At 43.9% G+C, this 19,414-nt stretch overlaps 1 protein-coding gene across 2 annotated transcripts in view; it reads right to left on the bottom strand.

The window, feature by feature from the left end:
• slc24a4b (solute carrier family 24 member 4b) overlaps nt 1-19,414 on the bottom strand; it is a 39,876-nt gene extending 20,462 nt beyond the window's left edge. Inside the window, exons 1-2 of one of the 2 annotated variants that reach the window (XM_086189130.1) lie at nt 18,485-19,414; nt 12,966-13,073 (exon numbers count right to left, since the gene is read on the bottom strand). In XM_086189130.1, coding sequence (XP_086045256.1) covers nt 12,966-13,073; nt 18,485-18,641 — 265 coding nt within the window. In that variant the 5' untranslated portion in view covers nt 18,642-19,414. The remainder of the gene's footprint in view (nt 1-12,965; nt 13,074-18,484) is intronic. The other variant, XM_086189129.1, reaches the window with a different exon arrangement.

Here is a 19,414-nt window from a genome sequence, read left to right as displayed (position 1 = left end):
GGCATATAGCCACGTTTTTGAGTTACCTGTTTAGCCCCCATCCACGGTATACAAACAGCAGCGTGTTAAAAATAGGTGATCACAAAAGGTGTTTAAAGGGCGCCGGCCCTGGGAAGGCAGAGATGACAGGCAGGGGTCACCTCCCCGTCCCCGTAAACAGTCAACCGGACTGCCTCTCCATGGTTTGCCTGCCTCTCCTCACCGTGGGGGTCAAACTGGACATGAATATGCTTCTGCAGTCGTTTCCTACACAGCGACAGGACGATATGTACACACGGGAGGACAGATTGCTTCAGTGATGCATCTCAAATTACACCTTTAAATAGAATCATAAATAATACGAACGGCATCTCAGTGGAAGAAAGGAAATGTAGTTTGAACAGAATTTGGCTACTTTAGGGAAATCATAAAATGCTGACCATCATTTATTAACAAAACAAAATGTATAAGAATCTGCAAAGCAAAAAATCTCTAGAGTTTAACATGTATTTCATTGCATGAGTAAAAATGTTGGCATTAAAAAAAAAACCTCATAGTTATAAAAAGTATAAATTCTATATTTTGGATGTTGAATCAAATATGTTCTTGTGTGTCGGCGTTTAGAATGAAAGTTTACATCATCCTATCGGTGCCAAGCAAACTGCCTCTCCGAGGAAATCTGAGCAAAGATTCTGTGATTGCAAAAGTCAAGTGTGTATCCATCCTGCTGTTCTTGTGTTTGTATGCAACTGCTGTCTTTTTGGGGAGGGAGGAGTGCGAGGACGGAAGGAACGTCTGTACTGGCACGAGGCCAGAAGGCAAAAAAAAGAAAAGATAAAGTCCTCCTCAGAAGCTAAGCTCCAAAATCTATAAATAAACCCCGGATTCCTTGTTTGGACACCTGACTGTGCTGCTTATGCAAGAATAACTGGCAATACTTTTGTTCATCTGTCTCCCTCCAGCCCCCCACCCCCCATCGTCTTACCATCCTCAAGTAATTACAAGAGCACACACAGAGTTGAGACTTTCACTGTCCACATTAACGCCATTTGGCCCGTTGGTGTCCAGTTTCATCCAATTATTATTTTATGTTGAAGACAAGGGTGCACTGACATTTCAAAGATCAGTGTCCACAAATGTTTAAAAAAAAAAATCCATCGATTCCGATGACTTCTTGATTCAACATTTGGGATATGTGCCTATTCCTAACAATTCCGTTTCAGTTTAGTGACACATTTGCACAGTGAGGACAAGCTGTTGCATGCGGATTCAAAGAACTTCTTCTCTAAATTAAAGCAAGTACCCAAGGGGCCTTGATATTCAGAAAGCAAAAGTTCTTGTAAAAAAATTTAAAAAAATAAAAAGTTTCACATCTTGTTGGATCCACTGTCATGGCAACATACTGACCCGAGTGGGCCTTGTTATGACCATCATTTCAAAACTAGTCCAGTCGTCCAACTTGCCATTTCCCTCAGTTTTCTGGTGTTGTTCAACTAATGTCCGGTTTTAAAGTTCTATTTTGCCTACATTGACTAAAAAAACAAAACAAAACATGTACACGCGTGTGTGTGTGTGTAACCGCTTCAGTTACAGTGAGTGAAGAGTAGAAACTGCATGTCAGACGCAACATTGCGCTTAAAAGGAGCACACACACCCCAAGAGGGAGGAAAACCCTTGTTCCTTTTTGAAATTTAAGTGTCGGCCATCTGACACGTCCCATCGCGTTAACCCTAACGATGCTCTTTATTTTGAAATCAGTTATAAACACACAGTGCAAAGTAGGAGTTCAAACATGTTTTTATGGTCTCAACTGAGAGGCACACATGCTGTGACATCTATGTCTTTGTGGCCGCAGCAGGCCGCACAGCCCTGGGATCTGCTGTGATTTGCAGCAGATTTACATACACATTATTTCATATATTTAGAAAAACTTGTGTCACAGATCAGTAACCAATTGCTGGACAGCTGCTCTGATCATTCTTTTCTAAATGAATTCATGAGAATGACAACGGTTCCAGACCAAGGCAGCAATAATTAGAGCTGGTCATGATAAATTGATGACCGACTGTAAAGGATTTTTGTCGATCACATGCAGGGGACATTTGTTCCAATCAGGCTGCGTGTCTTGACACAATGAAATGAATGTCACCAAGTGGGCAGTAACCAACTGGGTACAGGGGCAGAAAACGGCAACTCAGCCAGAGTATTGAAACCCTAAGGGTGGCGTCATGGTGGACTGAAAAGAACACCGCCTACAGAAGGACACGCAAGTTAACAGATATTTGCCCATTTGTCTCGCAAGCTTTTCAGTCCACAATGGTGGACACTCCTCTCGGCTGCTGTGCAATGTTGCCATGGAATGACTAATAAGCTTTCACTTGCTGTCAAACTGACTGCCACCTGGTGTTACGGGCTGCCGTGGTAATATAATTAAACATGAGGACACATGGAGTGCGGCACGGTGGTGCAGTGGTCAGCACTGTCGCCTCACAGCAAGAAGGTTCCGGGTTCGAGTCCCGGCTCCAGCACGGGATCTTTCTGTGTAGAGTCTCCATGTTCTCCCTGTTCCTGTGTGGGTTCTCTCTGGTACTCCAGCTTCCTCCCACAGTCCAAAGACATCAAGAGGGGACGAGGCTGATTGATACTCTAAATTGACCGTAGGTGTGACTGTGAGTGTAAATGGTTGTCTGTCTCTATGTGTTGGTCCTGTGATGGACTGGTGACCTGTCCAGGGTGAACCCCACCTCACGCCCTGGGATAGGCTCCAGCCCCCCCCCCCCCCCCCTCACGACCCTAAACAGGATAAGTGGTAGAAAATGGATGGATGGACACATGGAGTTTGATGAGGGAACATTTCAAAGCAAAGAAAAAAAGACCTAATTGTAAACATTTCTGTGCTGTATGACAGCTACCACAGGGATGAACCACCTGATCAGCACACACCCAACCCTGGTGAATAAATCCTTCTCTTGAGCTAGCATCACCTCACAGTGGGCAGAGCACATTAGCCAAGGCAGCAACCTGGGTCAGGTATGCTGACATTTCTTATCTGATATGATTGAAGATTGTATCTAAAAAGAGGCTGAGATGTGTTAAAGAAGAGCACAGTAGTGTCCCCCAGCTAATTTGTGAGATGTTTGACTCAGACTCCATATCACAGACGACAAGCGCCAAATATATTGCCTTTTCTTTTCCATGTAATGGACACAAATTAATAACCAACTGCTGTATTGAAGAGGACTGTTGCTTGGTTATCACTGTCCTGTCATCTTGAAAAAAAATTTGAGGAAAAAAGAAATCAGGGCTCAAATCAATGATTGGGCCATTAAATTTGCCTTCATGCTTTAGGAAATTTCTTTAAAATCTCCCTCTCCATTACTGATGGTTATAAAATAAAGGATTGAATTGAACAGTAACAAAAGGTTCCACGAAAACTAGTTCTGCCATTTCGCACTCTATTGCTCTTCAAGAATTTTAAGTTTCTGTTCAGATTCATTTTTCCAATTCAGTTATTCAGATTAAAAATTGAAATTCTGAGATTCAAACCCCTTTAAAAACTTTTATTTGGTTTCTATTGAAACCTCTTTTTTTTCCCTACCTATACAAGAGCAGATAGACTAAATCCAGACTGTCCACAGCCATCTGTTCATCGCCATTCTGTGTGAAGTTAAGATAAAATAAGATAAAGGCTGCTGGCTATTATTTCATCGCTAACCATATGGTCCTTAGTGGTGGATCAATTGCTTCATTTAAAGTGAAAAAAAAGCCTATTTTCAAAAAAGTAAAAAAAAAAAAAAAACCAACCATTTAATCTCCCTTAATATACAAGAGCCCATTAGATAACCTTAATTTATGGACGTATTAAAGCCCAAGCACGTCAGTCATTCTTTACATTTGCAATTATTATTCCGTAATCTGGTAATAGTCCAGATATTATCGTGGGATTACATAATGGAGCTCAGAATCTGGGGCCGTCTGTTGTCCCAGAGGGGACGACAGGCGGGACAGCTCATGCCGACGTCCAATCTTCTACCAAGACTACAGTGGCGGCCATGCTGTGGTCTTCCACCCATAGATTATTCTTGAAGGGGAAACACTCCGCCTTCATATATTATACAGCTGAATAGAAATATTATGACGAGAGCAAGATGTTTTGGCAGAGCGCCTGGTGCTGCCTTCTGTCACAGCCTGCTGAGTGACCTAGAGACCCGCCAGGTCATTAACAGAACGCAAGCGACACTTGAGTAAAGTCTCGAAGAGGAGAACCGTTCCTCTGGGTCATTATTAGCCCATTAGATAATCAGCTTGCTCCAGCGGTCCGGGCAGCGCAGTGTGTGACTTACAGCCATTTGTGCGGACACGGACATCAGGAGTCGCTTTGTCGGAAAAGAAAAAAAATCTCAGTCACACAGAAACGATAAGTTATGGTAAATGCAGCATGGATCTACCAAAGCGTGCACAAACACACGCGCAAATGCCATTATCCTCTTGTTGGGTCAATACTTTCACATGCTCCCGTCACATGTAAAAGTGCTCTCACATGCTCATGTAAGCACTTAAAACACATGCCAGTTCACCTGCATGAGCACACACGTACCTATTACACGTCTAATTTTAGCATGAATTCCCATTCGCTTTTGTGTGTATGACAGGCTGAGAGCCGGACTAGAAAGTTCAATAGCCTAAAAAAGGGGGACGCCACTGTGAAACGTATGCATTCAGCTGTGTGCGGGAGGAATGAGTAAACAGCCCCGGAGGGCGAGGTATGGATCTGCATCCTCACTGAGGGAGAGCAGATCTACCTTGCTGCCTTTAAACCTGGTGATATGCGCTTTCTTGGCACTGCGCCGGCCAGAAGCGGAACAGATATTTATACATTACAAAAGCAACGAATCGCAGGAGAACAGAATGTGAATAAATACATGTAGAAAGAGGTCAGGCGTGTCAAAAGTGCTCTGCAGGTGCTTGTGCCTCCGCTGCATTGTTCTACTGTTGGCATGCAAGTGAGAAGCAAAGCGAGGTCAGTTTCCATTATGCACAGCAGCAGCATAATCCCCATTTGTGTAATTCCCTTTTAGAAGGCGTCCTTCTGGTGTTCCCTGGAGCTGACAAACAGATATTCAAACATACAAAAGCCCTCCTAACTAGAAGCCAGCAAAAAAAAATAAAAAGTCAATATTCTTAACCCCACTACAACCACAACCACTCCATTAGCCTCAAAATATTGCTAGTTTTTGCACACTGAAATATTTGCATCGTTCCCTCCTCCATCGCTTCTTTGTGACGACAGAAAGCAGAAAGAGCAAGCACCACATATTTAGCTTGAAGCCAACATTGACTGATAGCCAACCATTGCAGAAATGGCCAAAACCTCCGACTCTCAGCCACATCTCACGGGGTAAGAGCCACAATGCACAAACTAACGCTTCCAGTGGCTGAACTGAAGGCACCAGCCGGTCAGTCACTGTGCTACAATCAACAGGAGCAAAACCAGAAGGGTGATCGTAATCTCAAAATGCACTGATTTGAGATAAAAACCTGAGCATATCAACGATACATCCGCGATGTGAAGTATACGATACGATGTGCACAAAAGCTTGAGAAACAGCAGTTTTTTTTAATCAGTTTTACTATTGTGTGTCATCAGCTGCCATTAGCTTCAACCTACGTATACATTGTTGGCTCTTTCTGCATTCTGGAGTGCAGAGTGCTTTTTGATTTGAGTGTCTATGAAAGGCAAAATACACTTTTCAGGTCAAGCATCAAACCTGAGATCTAGTTCATAATAGAAGACGTATGAAAACATTGGGCTTGTAGAGGTGGATGGCAGTGCAAGACGTTTCTGAACAAGCAGCAATTATGAGGCTCGAGTGGGAGTTTAACAGATGGTATTAGCAGGAGCTTTATTAAAAGACGAATGATTCTTCCTACACATACATTAGCCATGGACTCATGGCCCCACCTTCAAACGTCAATCTGATATTATGGGTGGGGTGTGAGAAAGTTTCATTGAATTGTCTGGTGGGTGACGAGGTGACTGCACAGCCTTTATATCCTGTATCTCTCAGACAACTGCAGAACATTTGACTGGCTGGAGTGTTCAAACCAAAACGCTCCACAGGACAGATGCTCTTCTGAAGTCAGACTATTAAAAAGGGGCTGTGAAGAAAACGGCGAGGGTTGCCGTCACGTGGCTCTAACTGCCGCTCAAACTATATACATGTGGGTAAAACACGATATAACGCAGCCACAACAAAGACTGGGGGACTACATTTGCTGTATAACTGAGTGAAGCCAGAGGAGGAGAGAATCAGAGTTTTGTTGCTACATTTTCACTTCCACAGAGAGATTAGATGTCAGGAGGCTGCATGAGACGAGCCTTAAAAAAAAAAGAAGAAAAAAAATAGATGTGATCTATGGATGCTGCCTGCAAATATTAAAGATGCTTGCCAAACCAAAACAAGGCCACAACTTGAATCCCATTGGCTGGTTGGTTTAACTGTATCCAACAAAGCCAGATTTTATGGTGAGCACTTCAACACTTGCAAGCATAAGCATACTATCAAGACATATTTTTTTTTAAGTTGGGAGAAATCCACTAAAAATAAACCCCTTCACACGCTAAACACCTCGTTTGTAACCTGGAAAGTTCATTGCGTGCTACTGACTCAACCAGAGGGATGATTCCATTATTCTTATCAGTTAAGGGGCATTAAAGAGTTATATTTATCTACCTCATCACTGGCAACACAGACCGTGTCCCACATCTGAATGCTGGGACGCGCTCACGTCTGTGCTGTTTCAGGCTGTGCTAGCACTGTGATCATCAGATGCATTCTGGCATGAGACATTTTTTCCAAAAATTACTGCGACTCGCGCAGTCGAGGTGAATAAGTACATTTGTTTCAATTACCATGGGATTTCTCCAGCGGGAGCTCTGTCACCAGCGGGGGCGTGACTCAAGTGGATGTGTTTGAATATTTCCATTCGCTTAGGAAGGTTCTTAACTAAGCAAAATGACCCAGAGGCGTCGCCACGGCAGCCATGATAATAGCCGTTTGAATTCTCTCAACGGCAAGGAGCGATGCCACAATGATTCCTGACTCTTAGCATCGGACAGTCTGAACCTGGAGCCTTCGTCACAAAAAGGGAAGGAGGGAATGGCTGCTTCACTTGTGATTCCTCTTCCCTCATCTGTCCTGTCAACTTAAAAAAAAAAAAAAAGACCTTTTTTTTAAGCTAAGATGTCCCATGATGTCTGAACACATGGAAATATTTACAATGACTGGAAGCAGCCACTTTAATCTTTAAAACAATATAACAAGGACTCAAATGAAAAGCTGACACAGCTCAACATGGATGAGGCCGGTTTATTTCCTCCTAACAGTTTTACTGTATGACCCTGGACAGTGTGTGACAGTTTATAGTAGAGAATTAACAACCATTAGATCCTGACTGTTAACACACCAGGAGATAATCAATGAAGTTACACTGCCATGCTTTAAGTGCGTGTGTGTGTACACAGCACACAAGTGAGAGCTAGTTTCTGCTGCAGGTATTAAAAATACCTTGAAGACCTGCTTGCTATTTCTTATTCACCTTTTTTCCTTGTTAGAATATTCTTGAATGTGCTGATCTCTAAATCTGTTAAACCCAAAGATTTACGAACGTTCTGCTGCTGTTGTGAAATTATTAATGCAAAATTAATGTTGTCAAACGACTCCTTTACTCAGCGAGCTAAACTGCAAGAATAATAACCTGCAAGTTAGTAGATGTGCAATGAACCAACTTCTATATACTCCAGAGCAGAATCCCGAGTTGACAATGTGACAGCCATTTGGTTTCTGTATTGTTGATGATACCCTGTAATGCTTCGGTAATGAAATAATACTGTTTATACTGTACGGTCTGTATGAAATGACGTGAAAGAGCAGGAGTCGCCTTTCGCAGGCCATCATTGGAACCTTATTGTAGTTTCCCCAGGAAGGAGCCGTGTCAGCACTTTCTACGTAGCCTTGTGTAAGAGAAACCGGATTCTTCATGCTGGCTTTGTCTTGTTCTCCATCCTTTTGAATTCTCCTTCACATCTTTACTTGACCTCATGACATTTTCTAGGGCTTCGCTGACTCAGAATTTAGAGTTGACTAGAATTTGCCTGTCAGTGCGACAATTCGGCGGTTTACCTCGCCACTCACTGGCAGCTGTGACCCGTCACAACTGGACATTAGGTTCTGCAAATTTTAACCTTTAACACAGAAACAAAAGCTGAAATACCTACAGTACACTCAGCTACGGGATGATTCAAATGTACTATAACAGTAGTACAACATCAACAGCAGCAGTATTCCTCTCCTCCACAAGAAAAGATGACAAATACTAACATGATATGCAACACTGTGGTACAGGGGGTTACCCTAACGTTTCCTATTGGGGTTGCAGAAGTGATGACACCAGAATGGTGGGGACTGTATGAACCCCATAATCTAATATGGTATGTGCACTGATACAGTCAAATATGGAGAATTCACAGGTTCTATCAGGACTTTGCAGAGTGATTTAGCCTTTTGTAGATTACAGACATTTATTGTAATCAAGCAGAGGCACTGGACAGCACTTTGAGTTATTACTGAATGGTTGCAGCACAAGTCCCCGGACAAGCAAAAGAGCACTGGCACCCCTGAACCCGACGAAACTCCCTGGCTCATAGCAGAAATAATGATAAGAGGAAGAGAACCCGTGGCTGGCTGGGCGTAATCTATGCAGTCCACAAACAGTAACCTAATTAAATGCTGCTTCAGATGTTGCACTCAGCATAAAACCAAAAGCCTCCAATAATAATAATTTGGAGCCAATCGAGCCTTGCTCCATGCGCATTTAGTGGTTTGCCCTGGAGGGGCCATCGCTGATCCCGCCGACATACAGCGATCAAAACAACCTGATCTCAAAGAAATGTGAAATAAACACAACCTTACATGGTGGTAAAGACACCAGACACTTATGAGGCAGCACCAGACAACCATGCCATGAATGTCATCGGGATCTACATTAAATGAAAATCCTTGCTTCAACAATGTCGTGCAATGGGTTACATGTGTTGTGTGGTTTGGTGAACGTTACCGTCATCATTCACTGGCAACAGTTTCAAAAATAATTCAAGTCCGACTCAGTTCAGGCGCAAACACTTCCTTGTGGTTAGGAAGGCATTGTTTGAGAGGGGAAGTTTTCAAATTACTTCTGTTCATGGGACTTACATGGGGAAAAAAAAAAAAAAACCTTTATAGATTTGTGTTAATATTCTCAGTATATACCACCACCCAGTGTAAAGCTTAAGTAGTGCAGTTTTGTATCGTACGTAAATATGAGACAGGAATCCTCTTTGTTTTGACACAAGATGGGTCTGAAGGAGTAGAATGAGTGCTATGTTATGCCAGTAACTATAATATTAGCAATTAAGTTGTAAATATATAACTTATGGCAATATTTGCCTTGCGTTTGTAGTAATTCAAATGACTTAGATGACATGTACACGTGTGTGATGCGTCATGGAGCTAATTGTGTATGGACGTGTGTTTACATCATGTAAAATTGCATATTCATTTGTTTCTGACGCTAAAATGTTCAGCTGCTGAAGGAAGTCTGGCACTATTCTTCAGGCTTTTGTATTTGTTTATGGTCTGCTTTTATAGTTGCACACTTCTTCCCATTAAACCTGTCCAACTACAACACGCTGGTCTGTTTCATGGAGGAAGAAGAAGCTGAATGTACACACACAATTCACAACTGAGTAAAAGATCCCATTATGTGATAAGTGCATGTGTACTACAAAACAAAAACAAAAAAAAGAAGACTGGCTGGTTTCCATTAGTAATGTCTCTATGATGCCACCATGTAATTTTAACGCCCCAGTGTCACCACCGTGAATCACGCAAGTGCGGCGCTACATTGAGTGTGTGTACCATAACTTGCGTGTGCAAGAAATACCTGGATGTACACGAGAAGGAAGAATTTCTCTGTAGGCATCAGGACATACTCCATGTCCCAAAATGCATTGTGGTACTACTTTTTGCTGCTATTAATCAAAATGGGAAAAATCTCACTTAAGTTCAGTTTTTAAGCGAAAAACACATCAAAACCACCTTGTGCTTTTGTCCATCGCCAAATGGCAGACTGACAAATGCTTTGGGTCTTGACTGATAAATGGTGGACTTAATAAATTGTGAAAAACAGTCTCATATAGTTCCATAATCAAATTTGCTGCACGGCTACAATTGGAGCCCCTTCATTTTGGTCAGAACAGTGCAACCTGTTAGCCAAAATGCTCGTGCGTGTCCATGTCCATGACAGGATTATTCACAAGAACAAAGAGTCATATGATCAGCTCACACTGACAAAGGCAGAGCAGTGGTGTGGGATAAGAGCCGATGAGGAATGTGTGGAATGTCAAGTACAGTCTGGTGCCTCTGGTGCAGGAAGACATTTGAAGGGGAAAAAAAAGAAAAAAGAAAAAGAAAAAAAAAAAAAGGTAATCCCTGAGGATTAAGAAGAAAACTTCCAGGACATAATCTTGTCATTTGAGGCTCATTTCAAAATCGGACCCTGCTCTGACTGAGAGGGTTCACACACCGAGGAGTAGTTCACTGTAATGGGTGTTTGTTTTGCTTGATTATGCAGAAATGGCTGGTTGCAGCACCAGTGATTCCATGAGACCCCGAGGGATTCCGCCTGCTGTGACCAGTAATGAAGTAATAGCCAGTTAGGCCCCACTGGGTCACTTGCGAAGCCACAGAAAACAGTACGTTTAACACTTCAAATTACATCCAAATTGTTTGTGCCCCGGTGTCATCATCCTCATGCTCGTCAAATAAAAAGAGTAGGACACACATCCCTGTACTGAATAAAATTATTCACTGAGCTTCAGAGCCCCTACTTTGATCCGTTGCCTTTCCATTTACATTTATACTTTGTGGGCTTTGACCTTTTGGGAGATATTTTGAGATTTCTGTAGGGCCTTTTCCAACTCATGCATGACTTGCATGAATCATAGTGGTTGCTACAAAACAGCAAATTCACATGACATGGAAACACAAACAAATCTGACAAATCTGTGCTATTGTGGGCTGTTTCTTGTGCATCATGAGTGAAAGAATGTTTATTGGTGCGACGCAGATTTCAGCAGCGTCAGTGGAACACTCAGCGTTCAGTCCGGCAAAACTATAATTATCCAGAATGCTGCTTCCTCTTAAGTGTTCAGAAGATGCTGGAGCAGGATCAATACCTGACCCCTTTTATTGCCCCCTTCAGTGCTTATCACAGAACATGTGAGCTAAACTGAGTTAGAACAATACAGGCCCAATGATGAAGTGACAACTCAGAAATATCAGATGTTCCTTCCAACCAGTTTATTGAAGTGGTCCCTCAAAAGTTAGTCTCAATACAAGTACCCCTCGTTTGCCATCCTCAAAATGATGGATACCGGTCTCTCCCCTGTGCTGCATTAGGGAGCCGAGACCCACAGAGACCAGCTGACCGCTAGTTAGCTCAGCACAATGAATGGTAGTGGATGAACAGGTTAGCATCTCTGTCCAAAACCATCTTTCCCTGCATTACAAGAACTGCGGCTGTGTATATCATTAGCAGTGAAAGAAACCAAAAATTGTAAGATATTTAAATTTTAGAACAAGGCACATAGCAGGAACTACTTTCCTGACTGGGCGCGGTGATTTTACATTCCTCAAAACTAGATGACAAGAAGAGCAACTGCTGCAGCTATGGCTGACTGCAAGAGGATGATTCTCTCTGGACAAACTGAGATTCTGAACCTTATCTAATTGAACCAGAACACACAGGAGACAACAAGTTTTGAACTGGGCTGAACAGGCAAGACTGAGGTAGGCTACATCGGCCTTCCACTACCATTCATTATGCTAAGCTAACTAACACTTAGCTGGACACCGAGTCTCAGCTCCCTAATGCACGCACAAAAGGGTATCCATCTTCTAGTCTGGTTCTGCAATAAGCATGTTTCTGAAGCATGTTGCTTTAAATGGGAGTTCATTCCAGGCTCATTTCCGCTCAGCATTACGTATGAATGGAGATGGAGCTTTGTGTCCATACCCCGCATTCATTTTGTCCAGATGTGTGCGCATTTCTTCAATTCTTACGAGCACAGACCAATTGAAGCAGCACCACTGGTTATCATGAGGATGGCGCTGAGCAGCTGGACAAGAACTCTGCAAGAATAAATGCTGGAACCTTTTTTTAAGTAGGAGTTTGGATGAGTTGATACTGAACTACATTCTGACGTTACACTGTGCTGGCACACAGACCCACAGTTGCAACGGAACAGCTGGGAGGAGACTGGACAGCGTGACACACGAGGGCGACGAGTGCTACATCATTGGAAATAAATGTAACATTAAATAAATGCGCAAGATTACAGACCAGATATCCGTCCTTTCACAGTTCATTTTCTCTAATAGATATGGATGTATTTCATGGGGTCTCCCCTGTCCATTATTAATTGATCAGCCCTGATTCAGGTCATAAGATATCTTGGATTTAAACATTTGCATCCAGAAACATTTTCCATGGCTTCATGGGTTTGACGGTGACCCTGTAATGCCTCACTGAGGACATGTTGACGTCCTTTGGACATATCCAATTTCAAATCAGTATTAATTGAAGTTACATGTCTTTGAGGGCAGTGAAACAAGCTGTAAATATCAATTCATATTTGGGTCTCACAGCTAATACTGCCCATTTACACATCCAGGCGACAGCGGCGTCATTAGCATTCATTTGAAGCCGTTTTCCTGGTCATCTGACAAATGTTAAAAGCGGTGAACCAAAACGGCGAAGTTGTGGGCTGAAAAACAAATCAGCGACAGGGACGAGGGGGGAGTCGATGAGGATCCCTGTCACTACCTGTAACCTTTTTGTTTTGTGTAAGTGCATTTGTACATCATTAACTTTGCAGGACGGCGTACCTGGCTCTGAACAGTTCTTGGGCTCTGTTTGGTTATCTGTTGCTGAAGCCATTAGCCGTCTCCCCCAGTGCTCAATGTACGGATGACCCTCCACCGTCATCCCGTGGCCTGCAAACAGAAGAACAGTACATGTCAGATTAATAATAGTATCCAAGCTTGTACACAAACATGCCTTCTAGTCTGAAGTGCAAACATGTAGCACAGAGAAACCCTGTAAATCAATTTTACACTCGATAAAACCACCTAGAGTGATGTGGCTGCTGCTGTCGCACTAAGCATGACCCCAAACATTGATGATTACTGTCATTAATCCAAATAAGGTTGCTTTTCTTAATCCTTTAAAAGTTTCCCCCCCCCCCCTTTCTTATAGATAGAATGTTTTTCATCTGGCAGCAGCGATAAATGCAGCTGCTGTGCCATTTGAGGCTGAGACGGTGGGCGGAGCGTGTCTGCTCTTAAGCTTCTGTAACGAGGACATTTAAAAAACTGCAGTCCCAAATCTACGATGGAGACTCAGAGCCATGAGCACAGCAGCATTTGAAACTTACAAGTCTGATGAAGCAGTAACTTACTGTGGAAAGATACAGTGTCGTATGATGAGCCAAACACAAGGGGGTACTCTGAATAAGAACTAAACCCAGGCCATCAAACCTCAAACTGCTCAGCAGACTACTCGGTCTGGCTTTGAGCAGTAGGTCACACAATGGTTGTGAAACACGGCCTATTCAGCCGTTGACTCACATGTTAGTGTTTTTAATTCTTTGTCTGACCATGTGAATGTCTCTGCATGATCCTTTTGTCTCAGCTGACAAATGTGGCAATGACTTTGTTCCACATAACGTACTGATTGTCCCCAAATTGAGGAACTGACATATTGACACGGTATTGTCTTCCAGGAACACCCTGCCACAGTGAACAGTGGGGCCTATCGGCTGTTACGCTTGACACACTTGATGAGAGCGGCAAACAAAAGTGTAAAATTGCGGGCTGTAAAACCAAAGCTATGACCTCAAACCCATTTTAACATTTTGTGGAACAGATAGGGAGATCGGAGTCAGGTGACAGCTACATAAGACGTTATCACAAACCCTTCATTGATTCAAAAGTGTTATGTTGTCATTTGAATATCTGAAAACATTAAGCAGGCTTTCAACTTGTAATCACTCAAAGTGCATTTTTCAAGTACTTAAAAATAGGCGTCTTAAACTCCCAACTTGTGCTGTTCCACCCACATCGCTTCTGTGGGACTCCAGAAATGCAGAAAGAGCCAGCCCCACATATTTAGCTTTACATGTTCACGCAATGTGCCATCCGGTGTAAATCAACACCTTCATCCAGCAATAGCCACAAACAATTTGATTTGAGCTAAAAGAAAAAACAAAACACAACCTTGTGTTTATCTACACTTTCCCAGCAGCGCCGGACAGGTCGCGTTAGTCCATCTTCAGCCCAAATCAAAGTGTTTGTAGATTACAAAGCACGCCGCTGGCTACAAAAAAAACAAGTGGATCACGCCAGACCATGAACCTGAATCTATAAAACACAACTGTTGCAGTTGTTGTCGCCATTAGCTTCAAGCTACATAGACGTGCCTGGCTCTATCTGCATTGTGGAGTCAAAGAGGTGACGCAGAAGGGAAAAATGTGAAGACACCCGTTTGTGAGTTCTTGAAAGGCAAAACCATTTTTGGGTTAAGTATAACTGATGGAGGAAAAAAAAAAGTATGAACACAATACTGTTTTCCTAGTTTGGCTACGGAATGTCGTGTCTACATTAAGACTTCTAAGACATCACTCCCCCCCCCTCCAGCTTCAAGCTAACTTGGACCTAACTGCATTAGTCACTGACAAGTCTTCATTAAACGGCTTTCAATCCAGAAGAGTCAGACAGCCTGAAAGTCAGCAGGTACTGGAAACACATGAGGCAACTGCAGCTGCTCCCACACTTCCTCTCTAACCTGAAGGAACAAAACCCTCGGGTCATTGAAACCGTTCTTCCTCATGAACCGGCTTCTCCAAAAATCTTAAAGCCGAGATCATCTCCGTTAAAAACAAAACAGGGGTGTGGGGTGCAGCTAAGTTTTGCTCCATTTTTACTCTACAAAAACAGGAATGCACTGTAAAGATGACCTTTAAATCACGGTTGTCACCGTTAGCAGCTGCGTGGCTGTTTGGGGGTAAAGGGTGTGCTCTTTCGCACCAGTAACTATGGATTCGTTGGCTGGTTTTATTGTTTCTTAATTCTGTATGACAAACAATTGAAAAGCAGTTTAAGGCAGCTGACCACAGATACAAAAATCTTCTGTTAAAGAATCTTGTAAGTGTCCCGGAGGCCTTGAACAGCAGGACAAATGTGTGTCCACATGAGTGCAATGTGTGCTTCCTGCCAAGTATCTCAAAAGAAAAAACAAACAAACAAAGACCACACGAGTCTGGCTGTACTTTCTGGACAAGTTGGGAAGGAACATTGCGGCAAGGATTCTGCTGGTCACACCAACCGTGTATCGGCTTATTCCTCTGCTCAGTTTGACTTCCCATTGATTAACCCCTGCTCGGCCATCGACAAGAGCCAAGAATGACTTCATCAAAAAGATTCAGATGCCTGCCCTTCTCTCATTCTTGGATCCGTTGTCTCAAATATACTCGGAACCTTTTAGTATATTAGATCAATAGGCGGATGGTTTAAGTGAATTAAGAGAAATGCTGTACGTTTGTTTTTACAAGTTAAAAAACAAAAGTAAGAAAAAAAAAATCGCTTCATCTGAGGAGTCAAAACGAATTTACTGCAGCAAAAATGTAAGTTGACCTCAGACAAAACAAGTGGAAATTGCCTTTTTTTTTGCTGTATGAAACAAATCGGCCCCAAAATCAGTTCTTGTCTGACACGTATACCAAGTTTAGTGAAATTATGCCTGGGAGTTTTTGAGTGGTCCTGTTGATAGCAAGAGTTTGCCACACAAACATGATCGTCTGACGCATCATTACCGGATCTCTTCGAGATAATTTTTCATATCGTCAGGAGCATGCAGCTATATTTGCACTATTTAAATATATTTTTACATTTTCATGCATTTATGCTGGGGTGGCGTTATGAATCTGGACATTATTTTACTGAGGCTTCCTATTTATTCTGATAGTTTATTTAGGGTTTTGTTAAGAGTCAAAGAATCTGTGGGGCTACTTTGGAGAGAAGAAATGAACTCCCCCGAGGAATAAAGGCCGTGCCAACACTCCACTGAGCTGAGAAGCAGGAGGAGGTCGAGTGGGTGACGACGGTACACTGGTAATGTCATCCACCAGCTCTGTTCAACTGGCTCGGGAGGGAGACAGACCAAGGACAAACATCCATCACTCTTCCTGTGCCTCGAACACGCCCTCTTGTATCAGTAGGCCGGCCCTCCTGCTGCCAAGAAATGCCTCCAGCAGACTTACACGCTCCCCTCGGCTAGAGTCGCTGCACCTACCTGTCAGAGGTGAGTTCTGCTTTGTTTCCTCAACACAGTGCAGAACTCCGTAACACCCACGCGTGCACACGCATGAACAGTGGGATCAGCATGCAGCACCCCACCCCTCTCTTTCTCTCTATGGAGATGTAACCCAGGAGTAGTACATCAAATCCCATCCATCTGGCCCATTCAGTGAATCAACACTCCCCCACACTACTATCAATCATAGTGCAAACACAGGACACAGGCTTTTACAGTGACATGACAAACGCTTGTTGTGATGGCTGAAAGATGAGTGGGCCGCCACGGTTCAATTAGACAGATCTGATTATGGCGAGCTTTGGGTCTCAGAGAGGATTTCTGATTTTTTTTTTCTCCCCACGTCAAACCCTTCTCGTGCAACTGTGATCGACTGTTTGACCACACGTTCAGGAGGAAACGCCTTCTGTCAGATATCCCTACATGACAGCGTGCGGGTCAGGCAAACTTGATTAAATGAAAAGAAAAAAAAAAGCAGGCCATTAGTGACCGATTGAGAAGAGGAGGATAGTGGGGGGGGGGGGGGGGTACATTGGCTCCCAAAGGCTGCCTTTGGAGATAAGAGATTTGCACTCGCATTTATGATATCATTCCAAAATAATCTTTTAAGCCTCTTGTTGTTTTAATGTAATTAATAAAACTCCCAATATATCCGTTGGAGATCTACAGCCAGGCAGTTGTGGCGAATTTACAGCTGCTCTCAGCCCTGGAGCCTAAGTGGTTGCAGATGGACAGATCCCATGACAGGTTTGGGGCTTAGGGTTAGATGCACTTTGAGAGTGTGAGTGTGTGAGTGTGTGTGTGTGTATGGGAGGGGGGGCAACAACCATACATGCTGTTTATTGCACACATGCAAATCAAAAAAATATCCTAAGTACAGTAGGAAGCTCCATATTGCTGCCAAGGCTGCATGATTTGGAAAAATTAAAAGGCATCTGTTTGCCGGTTATTGGGATATGATCTGAATTCTCATTGAAACACTCAATTCAAATGTTCTTAAGTCTGATGTGAAGGCAGGACACCTAGGCAACGCTGCAATATTCAATTTAGAAAGGTATTTTGACACAGTTGACTTATTTAGATAAAAACTTGATGGTGCCCTTAACTGTGCTCCCTCTCTATGGGGGGGGGGGGGTGATGACGAGTTGACCTCCAAACCGACGGTGTGGCAGATACCAATCTTCACCAATAAAATGTCAAGGTTGGTGTTTAGATTACATAACTGTGTGGGTGTGTTTCTGCGTGTCCGTTTTTGCGCGGGCCTAAGGGAAGAGTTTTGACATGTGTGCATATAAGGGCTTGTTTGGGGGGAGTGTGTGTGTGCGCGCGCGCGCGCGCGCCCCCCTACATGGGGCATCACATGCATCACGCATGATCAGTCCTCAGAATCGCGCTCTTCGGCAACAGCAGCTATGAATATTGCAACATCCAGCAAGCCAAAACAGCCCCCCCCCCCCTCCACCAACCCCTTTTAGATATTTGTCCTCTGCATAAAAAAGCGGCATCCCTCGATCGTCATGCAGAGTGTGATGATGCTCGAGTGGGATTGGGGTGATCCGGTGTGTCCATCGGTGTGTGAAGACGCGGGGCAGACGCCAACATTAAACAAGATGCTGAGAGCTCCGGGAAGCAACAGCAAGGAGGGGAGGGGGCGCAAACAAACCAGAACCAAATAGATTTTGTGTACATGAAGCGTGAGGTGTGCGTGTGTGCTGTGATTACGAGGCTGCCTCGCAAATTAAAAAACGTGCCGCTGCCACGGCGCGCACACTGCGGCATAAACGGACAAATATGTAGCGGATACTCTGGCGTTCAGATTAAAAAGTGCCACTACACGCATTTTATTTATACAGATTTTAAATGCAAACTAAGCCGCAATCAGATCCTTTTTCTGATGAAAGAGGATCCGTTCATGCCTGGATAGTCACACGTTCCCGTCCGTGCCCTTGATAGAACCGGGTATTCCTGTGGTCGATAGGGTGCGTGATTACAATTAATGGACGTGCATGTGGGTGCACGATCACTCTCAGCTCACCTGTCTTGGTCAACAGCGCCGACATGCTCCACGCCACGAACAGGACACTGCAGATAAAGCACACCTGGATGAAAAGCATCTCCCTCCTCTTGCGAACTTTAAATATCTTCGACATTATTGTCTTTTTGGACGCGCTCGCCGTGTCGTCCCGCTCCATGATTCGCAGCTCGGCCACTTCTTTTTTTTCTTCTTTTTTTCTGCGTCCTTGAGAGAGCCGAAGAAACTGCCCCTGTTCGCCTCTTCACACGGAACACAGTCACCGGGATGCGGTCCTCATTTCAAGCCGTCCTGGGCGCAGATGGAGAGTGGTGGGGAGGTCGTGGGTCTCTTTCCTCCGTCGCTTCCTTAGCGGGACTGCTAGACGGTGCAATGACACGGCGGGGAAATTTCAATGTATATGGGAGCTCCAAAATCAATTCTCTCCACATTTAGGACTAAGCAAGAAGAATACTCTGGCTCCCCTAACGGCACGCATCTTGGCTCGGGAAAAAAATCAGCAATATCCTGTAGTTTGGCTTGAAATGCGTCAGCGTCCCGGTCATAAACGTAGAAACGCTCAGCTGCGCCGTATCGCCAATTCCGCGCACCTGCGCCCCTAAGTGAAAGCGATCCGTGTTCATCAAGGTTAATTGTTAAATTCGGGCAGCGGTCGTGCTGCACGCTTCGCTCGGGCACCTCCCCCTCCACATGAATCCCTCCTCAGTGCAGGAAAGATAGAGAACCGTCAGCTGCCCTCCTACTCTGCTGCGCTCATCTCCATCCTCTCCTATCAGACTTTTAACTTTCCTCCAGATTGCATGTGCAAACAAACAAAACACCTCGTGTTTTCCCTCCTCTAACTCTCCACCTCCAAACCTCCAGACAGCTCCTCATCTATCACTTGGACCCTCGAGGCTCCTAAGAATCTGTCAGGTTATTTGCGCGCCGCTG

The sequence above is a fragment of the Aulostomus chinensis genome, chromosome 20 (genome assembly GCF_037954235.1).
Source record: "Aulostomus chinensis isolate RoL2024-O1b breed Wild chromosome 20, RoL_Achi_v1.0, whole genome shotgun sequence".
In the NCBI taxonomy this organism is placed as follows: domain Eukaryota; kingdom Metazoa; phylum Chordata; class Actinopteri; order Syngnathiformes; family Aulostomidae; genus Aulostomus; species Aulostomus chinensis.
Note: the sequence above shows the minus strand (reverse complement) of the source record. Positions and strands in the feature narration are given on the sequence as shown.